This window comes from Sapajus apella, unplaced genomic scaffold (assembly GCF_009761245.1).
Source record: "Sapajus apella isolate SASKATOON/1434 unplaced genomic scaffold, GSC_monkey_1.0 scaffold29, whole genome shotgun sequence".
Taxonomy (NCBI): Eukaryota; Metazoa; Chordata; class Mammalia; order Primates; family Cebidae; genus Sapajus; species Sapajus apella.
Genome location: NW_022436969.1, coordinates 5,370,036 through 5,380,397, shown reverse-complemented (window position 1 = coordinate 5,380,397; position 10,362 = coordinate 5,370,036). Strand labels below are relative to the sequence as shown.

Here is a 10,362-nt window from a genome sequence, read left to right as displayed (position 1 = left end):
GCTAGCTCAATTAAGGAAATTCTTTCAGATTATAAAATTCATTTTGTATTTAATTTTGTTCTGCTGTAAAGTTTTTTTTTTTTTTTAATTAAAAAAAAAAAAAAAAAAAGTTTTTTTAGATGAGGTTTTGCTGTCACCCAGGCTGGAGTGTAGTGGTATGATCACAGCTCACTGCAACCTCAACCTCCCAGGCCCAAGGGATCCTCTTGCCTTGGCCCCTGTGGTATCCCTGCTAATTTTTGTATATATATATATATTTTTTTTTGTAGAGACAGGGTTTCACCATGTTGCCCAGGCTTTTAAAGACTATTTCTTCCTTTCTGTCTTTTTTTTTTTGGTTTGTGGGGATGGGGTATTGCTCTGTTGCTCAGGCTAGAGTTTAGTGGCATGATCTCAACTCATTATAATCTCTGCGTCCCAGGCTCAGGGAGTCCTCCCACCTCAGCCTTCTGAGTAGCTGGGACTACAGGTGTGTGCCACCATGCCCGACTAATTTTTGTCACGTTTTGTAGAGATGGGGTTTTGCCACATTGCCTAGGCTGGTCTCAAACTCCTGGCCTCAAGTGATTGCCTGCCTTGGCTTTCCAGAGTGCTGGGATTAGAGGTGTGAGCCATTGTGCCTGGCCTTTAAAGACTATTTCTATCCAAAGTTTGAGAATTATTTAGTGAAGAAGCCTAGATTCTGCTGTGGTTTAAATAAACTTACAGATATTGAAGTTATTAATGATCTATTATAGGGCTTAGATGATTATAGAAAAATATAATACAGTGTTTTACCAAATTGATAATAAGGAATACAAGTAAGTTTAATACTGAGATAATTTCATATTGGAAAACAAGCACTTTTGGGCTTCAAATTGATTGTATCCTGCATATTGACAGGATACAAATAAGTGATACCAGCTGTCTCCAACTGAAATACTTGATATACTTTTGATTGGTTTTAAGTTGTAAAGGTATGAAATACCAAATTTTGTTTTACAAGTAGGTGATTTGTTATCAGTGTTTTTTTTTCCATTCCCCTACGTTTATAGAAAAGTGTGGGTGCCTTACGACAACTTCTGCCTAACTCCCAGAGCTTCATCCAGCAATGTGTTCAGCAGACTTCTAGTGAGGTAGTCATTGCTACCTGTACTACAACAGTAACAACTTCTCCTGTGGTGAAAACAACAGTGTCCTCAAGCCAGTCTGAAAAGTCCTTTATTGTTTCTGGAGCAACAGCACCCAGAACTGTGTCAGTGCAAACTTTGAACCCGCTTGCTGGTCCAGGGGGAGCAAAAGCTGGAGTTGTGACACTTCATTCTGTGGGCCCAGCTGCTGCAACAGGAGGAACTACAGCTGGAACTGTTTTGCTTCAGACTTCAAAACCACTTGTGACATCTGTACCAAACACAGTGACAGCTGTCTCACTGCAACCTGAAAAACCAGTGGTCTCTGGAACAGCGGTAACACTGTCCCTTCCAGCAGTAACTTTTGGAGAAACTTCAGGTGCAGCCATTTGTCTTCCATCTGTGAAACCTATTGTTACTTCTGCTGGGACCACATCTGACAAGCCTGTTATTGGCACTCCAATTCAAATCAAACTTACCCAGCCAGGCCCTGTCCTTTCACAACCAGCTGGGATTCCACAGGCAGTTAAAGTCAAGCAACTAGTGAGTAACATTTTGTTTCTTTCTCATTTATTTTGAAACCTTTAAACATTCAGAAAGTTGGCAAGACCAGTAAAAAACTGGCAAGGCTGTATACTATTTATTGGTTTGACCAATTATTTTTACCTCATTTGCTTTGTTTTTCTGTTTCTACTCCCACCTACAAACACACCCATAAGTCCTTTTTTTTTTTTTTGGAGGCAGAGTGTCGTTCTGTTGCCTAGGCTGGAGTGAGTGCAGTGGCACGATCTCAGCTCAGTGTAACCTCCACCTCACAGGTTCAAGGGATTGTCATGCCTCAGCCTCCTGAGTAGCTGGGATTACAGTGGTACTCCACCATGCCTAATTTTTGTACAACTAGTGCTCGACTTACGACCACGATTGGTTCTGACAGGCCGGTCGTAACACGATTTGGTCATAAGTTGAGTAGGCTATATGTACAGTTGAAATGGTGCACGCGAAGATGGTAGTGCTGCTGGAAGCTGGTCCGCACTGTCAATATGCCCAGCTGGGCAAGTTTGCACTGCCAGACGCAGAGCAGTCGTGGCTAGCAATTGTGGTCGTAAGTTGCATAGGTCGTAAGTTGATCAATACCTGTATTTTTGTTAGAGATGGTGTTTCTCCATGTTGGCTAGGCTGGTCTTGAACTCCTGGCCTTAAGTGATTCACCCACCTTGTTCTCCCAAAGCACTGGAATTAGAGACAGGCATGAGCCACCATGCCCGGCAGCAAACACGCACATAAGTTTTTACTGAACCATCTGAGATTGGTTAAAAAGTTATGACAATGCACAGTGGATGTATCTCCTTAAAGGGTTTTTTTTTTTAAAACATAATCACAACTTATCTGTCATCACACATAGGAAATTAATATTGGTACAGTATTTCTGTAGCTGTCCCAGTAATGTCCTTTTATTTTTTTTTTTGGTACAGATAGGGTCTTGCTTTGTTTCCCAGGCTGGTCTCAAACTCTTGGCCTCAAGTGATCCTCTTGACTTGGATGTCCCAAAGCATTGACATTACAGTCGTGAGCCACCACACCTGGCTACTTTGGGCTCATTTAATCTAGAATAGTTCTCAAGCTATTTGTGGTTGTTTATTATATTGTAATGTTTTAAGTGCCCAGAATATTTGCAGAATATTACTTTGTTTTGTCTGATTGTTGTGTTTTTTGCTAAACTTGGTAAGTTGGGAGGTTTTTGGGTAAAAAAATAAGGGCATTTTAGCTGTTTGTCGATTAGTGTTTAGAATGTTCTTCTTTATTCAGGATAAGTTTTACCAGAAAACTATGAAAGTATTGTTAATCCATGAGAGATAACTACATGGTGCATTAATTAAAAATGATGATGTTTTTAGTAAAGTTCTTCCCTATCTTTTATGATAACAGAGCTTGCTGTTCTTTTGGTGATTGTCCATGTTCTCTTTTGTAATGCTTTGCATTAGAGGCTGTGTTTTAAGTCTCTGTTTTGGTTCATTTTGCTGCTTGTGTAGCCTTTGTAGCCTTGTTTATGTGATCAGAATAAGAGGTATCTGAATGATTGTCTTCTCAGGCAAGAGGGCAAATTTGGACATAGAGCAAAAGGAGTTGATGAGTGACCAGAATTAGAGAGTATTCGAACTCTTGAGCAGATAAAGTGATGGTCATTTCCTGGGCACTAATCTTTTCTCCTCCCTTCCCACTCAGTGTCTCATTTTCAAATGGAGAAATGTAACTGCCTTGCAGGGTTTCTCTTGGAAATTTAATCTCAGAGATGAAAACAACATCTTTAGAAGTGGTGATTCTTAAACATTGTTCTGGGCAGCCAGGTTTAGGAACCTCTGGAACAGAGGAACTGTACCAAGGAAAGGCCTCTTTTTGGTAGCACTGAACAGAATTGAAATGCTCTTTATGTGTCATAGTTGATTCTTGAATCACCGCTAATCTTTATTGAGCATCTATGGCAGATAGGTCCCTGGGGTGAAATAATACTTTATAGCTACATAGTTTTAAAAACATGTCATTATGTGCTATGGATTTTAAACTTATTTTATGATAGGTAGGGAGAAAACTAAGAATTCAGAAATTCTGAGTTGACTTATCCCATAACAGTCAAGTGGCTGGGCGTGGTGGCTCATGCCTGTAATCCCGGAACTTTGCGAGGCTAAGGTAGGCAGATCACCTGAGGTCAGGAGTTCGAGACCAGCGTGCCCAACATGGCAAAACCTCGTCTCTACTAAAAACAGAAAAAATTAGCTGGTCGTGTTAGTGGGCACCTTTAATCCTAGCTACTTGGGAGGCTGAGGCAGGAGGTTCGCTTGAACCTGGAAGGCAGAGGTTGCAGTGAGCTGAGATGGCGCCACTGTACTCCAGCCTGGGTGACAAGAGCAAAGCTCCCTCTCAAAAACAAAACAAAACAAAACAAAAAAAACAACAACAGGAGTGGATCTCGGGGATCTCAGACTAGAGACCAGATGACTTTTCCATTAAGGGTTTGGTGCTCTTAGAAAGAATTTTTAGGTTTCTGGAATGTCCTGAAGCAGAAATCTATCTCATATAATATCTTGACAGCATTTTTGTTTTGTAGGTTTGACTTGTTATACATTATAAACCATTTCACTAAAGAAAAAATGTAACAAAATCTGATGGTAAATTTTAGTGTTTTTTACTTCCTACTTTCATTCTTTAAGGAATGTGAAATAATTTAATTTTCCCTGTGAATTCTGCTTTCTTAGTTTGTCCTTTGTTTCAAGTTTAGCCGGTAAATTTGATGTGAGTATTTACACCTACCTATTTAAAACAGCAAGAGCCAGAATCACCAGACACTGAAGAGACATTGTAATTTATTTCACAACAGATTTACCTGGAGCAAAACAACATAAACCATTCTGTATGGTAATGCCATAGAGAGGATTGAACTAGGGCATTCTTTCAAATAAACTAAGTTAGAAAATTAATATTACTCGAGTTTGAAAGTAATTAAAGAATACCATCAGTGAATCCATTATAAACCAAAGTCCAATTTAAACTCAGATCTAAGTGAGGAGGAAAACAAGGTGCTAGAAAATAACGTATTCTATGCATCCTATAAGAAATATGGCAAATAATAATTTAAAATATAAAAATCACTGCACTGGATCAAATCTGTGGTTCATGTAACTCCATATGGTCTGAAGAAGACACACTTCCTTTAACAATCATAGATTTTAAAATTCCTTCTTAATGTTTATTTCTCATTTGTATTCTTTTTTTTTTTTTAGACGGCGTCTCACTTCTGTCACCCAGGTGGTTAGAGTGCAGTGGCATGATCATGGCTCACTACAGTCTTGACTTTCTGGGCTTAGAGGATCCTCCCACCTCAGCCTCCTGACTAGCTGGGACTGCAGGAGCAGGCCATCATACCTGGCTAGTGTTTTTGTATTTTTAGTAGGGACAGGGTTTCGTCATGTTGCCCAGGCCAGTCTTAAATTTCTGAGCTTGAGTGATCTGCTTAATACTGTGGTTTTATGTGGTACTTTAATAAATTCTCTTATATTATTACTCATTCTGTTTTTCTCAGCAGATGTACAGGAATATGCCTCCTATATTTTTGTTAGACTAGACACATGTATTGTTCCAAGTGTTAGAGTCATTAAGACAAGAAGTGATGGGGATCAAAGGTTAAGTCCCAACTCAAAAATTTGTTTTACATTTTTGTGTACTCATCAAAAATGGTATGAAGACCAACTGGTGTCAACCTACATTAACAGAGAGGCTTTCTAAAAGATTAAGATACTTAATTGGGGAATAGAGCATTGCAATGGGAATACAGGTGCCATAGTAAACTGTGTATATTCAGGGAGGTGAAGGAAGACAAAGGTTTTTTTAAATTTTTAATTGTTAAAGGCTCAGGGTCTTATTTTGTTGCCTAACTTGGAGTGCAGTGGTGCCATCATGGCTCACTGCAGCCTCGATCTCCTGGGCTCAAGCAATCCTCCTACTCAAGCCTCCTGAGTAGTTAGGACTGCAAATGCATGCCATCGTGCCCGGATAATTAAAAAACTTTTTTTTTTTTTTTTTTTTTGTTAGAGACAGGGTCTTGCTATATTGCCCAGTCTGGTTTCAAAGTCCTGGCCTCAAGCATTCTTCCTGAGTAAAGGAGAATAAAAGGAAAAATGAGGAGAATTACATAGTTGTTTTTGAAATGATTATTCTTGACTAATAAAGCTCAGTAACAAGGGTGACACCAGTCCATGTTTAAATAGGCAGTTGCTGAGCAAATGATGTCCTTGCGGAAGTATTTTTTGTGTACTGTTGCTGTGGCCTTTGTGCAAGGTTGTGGTTTTGGCGGTCTGTTGGGATAGTTTTCGTTATTACGCATACAAGCATGAGAGCCCTCTCTTCTTAGTCTTCCCTAGCACTATTTGTCAGAGTTTTTGTTTTTTGTTTTCTTTCAAACACAAGTGACTTCATTTTGATTCTGATAACTTTCACACTGGTAAACTCCAATAAGGAGCATCAAAGGAGCATCAAGGAGGACAGTGCAGATAATAAGGAAATAAGCTGGAATTGTTGGGCGTTTCTCTTGAGTTTCAGTCTGAATGCATAAAATGGGACCTGTAGATTGCTTTGTATAGTTTAAACCTGATCTCTAGAACTACGGTACATGAATATGATCTAAGCTTCATTGAAATGTATTATTTTAAAAAGAGTCCTTGGCTGTTCTCAGAGAATAAAGACAATTGAATTATTCTAACTAATATTTCTTCTTTAGGGGCATTAGTTGCTATAGGATTACTTACCAGGACATGTTGTGTTTCTTGTTACTTTTTGTAAGTAATACGCATCAGACTTTTAAATTTTATTTTCAAAAAACTTAGAAAATTGAATAAATTGAACTCCAAAAATTCTGTTTAGAAGTCTGTCTCTTGGCAAGACCGTGGCATATTTATATTTGCCATACATGAGTTTAAGTTATAAGTTCGCTATCAATACCTAGCTGAAAAACATGATGACTATTTTTCTGCCTGTTTTGTCTTGTTTTTTGAGACAGGGTTTCACTCTGTCACTGAGGCTGGAGTGCAGTGGTGCAATCTTGGCTCACTGCAGCCTCCGCCTCCTGGGTTCAAGTGATGGTTTAAGAAAATGCTTTAGGCTGGGTGTGGTGGCTCATGTCTGTAATCCCAGCACTTTGGGAGGCCAGGGTGGGTGGATCGCTTGAGGTCAGGATGGCCAACGTGGTGAAACCTCGTCTCTTCTAAAAATACAAAAATTAGCTGGGTGTGGTGGCACGTGCCTGTAATCCCAGCTACTTGGGAGCATGAGGCAGGAGAATCGCTTGAACCCACGAAGCAGAGATTGCAGTGAGCTGAGATGCACTGCACTTCAGCCTGGGTGACAGCAAGACTCCGTCTTAAAAAAAAAAAAAAAGAAAAGAAAATACTTTGTTAAAATGGCACAAAAAAAACTCTTATCTTTTAGAGATATATTTTGAAATATTTATGGATAAAATGATATATCTGAGATTTGCCTTAAAATAATTGAGGGTGGCGGGGAAGTGGGTAGGGGCGTAGATGAAACTAGATTGATCAAGAATTATTCATTGTTGAAGCTGAGTGATGGCGTAGGTTTTTTTTTTTTTTTTTAATCCTGTTTGTTTTTGAATATGCTTTAAATTTTCCACTATAAGCTAACAATTGGAAATAGGATTTACAGGGAGATTTAAATTGAGCATTGTGAAATAAAATTTAAATTCCACTCTAAAAATAATGTATGTGAGATAGTAATGTTTTTTCTTTTGAAGAAGATAATTTTGCTTCATACAAATTTAAAGTAGAAATTCTTGTTATACTAAGATAAAGGTATATTTATGGCTGGGTGAACACAATTTGTTAAAACTGAAAGCTTGTTCTTTTCTAAAGCCTTAAGTTGAATGACTATATTGATAGTTCTCATTGTTTCAGGTGGTTCAGCAGCCGTCAGGAGGCAATGAAAAACAAGTGACCACACTTTCACATTCCTCTGCATTGACTGTTCAGCAATCTGGACAGAAGGCGATGCCAGTGAACACCGTAATACCTACCAGTCAGTTTCCTCCAGGTAGATGCTGATCCATCTCAGTCTCATCACATTGGGTTAGAACATGGAGGGGTTTTGTATAACATTTTTGTTGCTGTGTTAATTGAAGAGAGATTTGGTCTTTTAAAGTCGGCACCTATGAGAGAAAACAGAAAGATAATGATTAGATTTCTCCCCTGTGCCATCCCCTGCTGTTGGAGTCTTGCTCTATTGCTCAGGCTGTAGTGCAGTGGCACAATTTCAGCTCACTGCAACCTCTGTCTCACAGGTTTAAGCGATTCTTGTGTTCTCACCCTCTCGAGTAGTTGGGATTGTAGGCATGCGCCAGCACACCCAGCTAATTTTTGTATTTTTAGTAGAAACTGGGTTTCACCATGTTGGCCAGCTGGTCTCAAACTCCTGACCTCAAGTGGTTGATCCTCCCACCTTGGCCTCCCAAAGTGCTGGGATTACAGGCATGAGCCACTGTGCCCAGCTATGATTACATTTCTTTTTACGTACATAGACACTTTTTAGGGTTACAGATATTGATCGACTTACGACCTATGCAATTTACGACCATTCGACTTTACGACCACAATTGCTAGCCATGACTGCTCCGCGTCTGGCAGCGCAAACGTTGCCCAGCTGGGCGTACGACAGTGCGGACCAGCTTCCGGCAGCACCACCATCTCCGCGTGCACTATTTCAACTGTACATATAGCCTACTCAACTTATGACCAAATCGTGTTATGACCAGCCTGTCAGAACCAATCATGGTTGTAAGTCGAGCACTAGCTGGATATGTTGTTTTGGAATAAAAAAAAAAGCAACTATTCATGGTATTTTGTAATTTGATAAAATAATCTATTAGTAAATAAGAACTTTTTTAACTTACAAAGTTTGCTATAGCCTTTTTTCTTCTTAAAATGTAGTTCTTTCTCTATATATACACATGTATGCATGTACAGCTAGTGCTCGACTTACGACCACTGTCGGGACCACGGACTGGTCGTAACACGATTTGGTTGTAAGTTAAGTAGGCTATATGTACAGTTGAAATGGTGCACGCGGAGATGGTAGTACTGCCGGAAGCTGGTCCGCACTGTCGTACACCCAGCTGGGCAATGTTTGCGCTGCCAGACGCGGAGCAGTCGTGGCTAGCGATTGTGGTCGTAAAGCCGAATGGTCGTAAGTTGCATAGGTGGTAAGTCGATCAATACCTGTACATACATACATATGTATGGAAATCAGTCTTACCCAAGTCAGGTAGACTGGGAAATTAGTCTTACCAATGTCAGGTAGAGTTTTATGTGTTTTTAAAATACACCAATATGAGTAATACGTTATTAACATGTTTCAGGTACCTTTTACTCATGATATTTTTATAATACTGCTAATTGTATAGACTATCTAAAAAGAAGTGGAAAGATTCTTATTTTATAATATTTCTTATGCAGGGAATAAATTCATTGTCATGTTTGAATTTAAGCATAGTTCTAGGGCAGCTTGAAATTTTCTTTGATTATTCTATGTATACTAAAAACTGTTGTCCTGGATTTTTCCTAATGTGGTGTGATTGCTTTTTTTGCATTCTACTTTTTCTTGTTTTGCTTTTATAGCTTCCATTCTAAAGCAAATTACTCTGCCTGGAAATAAAATTCTGTCGCTTCAAGCATCTCCTACTCAGAAAAATAAAATAAAAGAGAATGGAACAACATGCTTCAGGTAAGGTAATAATAGTTAAATTTGGTTTAAGGAAGTAATTTTTTTAAAAAAGGAGAGATGACAGAATAATAGCTTAATAAAATAGATATATTAATGCCTTTTAAAAAAGCTAACAGTACTTTATTGAGTATAATTTATTAACAATAAAGTACACAACTATTAAATGTATAGCTCAGTGAATTTTGTCAAATAGATACACCTGTGTAATCATCATGTCAATCAAGTTACTGAATATATCCATCACCTTTATGCACCTTTGAAATCAATTACCCTTATCCCCTGCCTCTGGCAGTTACTGTTCTTATGTCCATCACCATAGATCATTTTTGTCTATTCTTGAACTTCACATAAATGGAGTTTTACATTATTATGTACCCTTCTGCACCTGACTTTTTTACTCAGCATATTTTTTAGATCATCTGTGTCATTTTGAATATTAGACAATGGTTCCTTTGCATTGCTGAGAAGCATTTTATTTTATGAAATTAAGTTAGTTGATCTTTTTTGTTATTGATGGACATTTGGGTGGTTTCCAGTTTTTCTGATGATTATATAATAAAGCTTGACATACAGAATTTTGTGTGAAGATAGATTTTTACTATCTAGATATATGATTGATGAGTCATTAGGTCAGTATTTAGCTGTGTAGGAAACTACCAAACTGTTTATCAAAATGACTGTTATTTTGCATTTCTATCATCGATGAGAATTCCAGTTCCTCTCCAACTTTGTGAGCACTTGGTAATTCTCAGTTATTTAGATTTTTTTAAAACCATTTTAATAGGTGTGTAAGTGGTTATTATTGTGATTTTAATTTGCATTTTTCTAATGGCTAAAGATGCTGATCATCTATTTTGTGCTTATTTGTTATCTGTATATCTATGTATCTGTTTTGAAGTGTGTGTTCAATTTTTTTTGCCCATTTTTGTTTCTTGCATTGTTTTCTTATGATCTAGAGGTTTTAAGAGTTTAT

At 38.2% G+C, this 10,362-nt stretch overlaps 1 protein-coding gene across 4 annotated transcripts in view; it reads left to right on the top strand.

The window, feature by feature from the left end:
• Positions 1-10,362, top strand: part of TAF4B (TATA-box binding protein associated factor 4b) — a 159,935-nt gene that overhangs the window by 53,936 nt on the left and 95,637 nt on the right. For all 4 annotated transcript variants that reach the window (XM_032293146.1, XM_032293145.1, XM_032293143.1 and 1 more), the window contains 3 exons: positions 1,035-1,652; positions 7,568-7,703; positions 9,284-9,389. In XM_032293146.1, the coding sequence (XP_032149037.1) occupies positions 1,035-1,652; positions 7,568-7,703; positions 9,284-9,389 (860 nt within the window). The remainder of the gene's footprint in view (positions 1-1,034; positions 1,653-7,567; positions 7,704-9,283; positions 9,390-10,362) is intronic.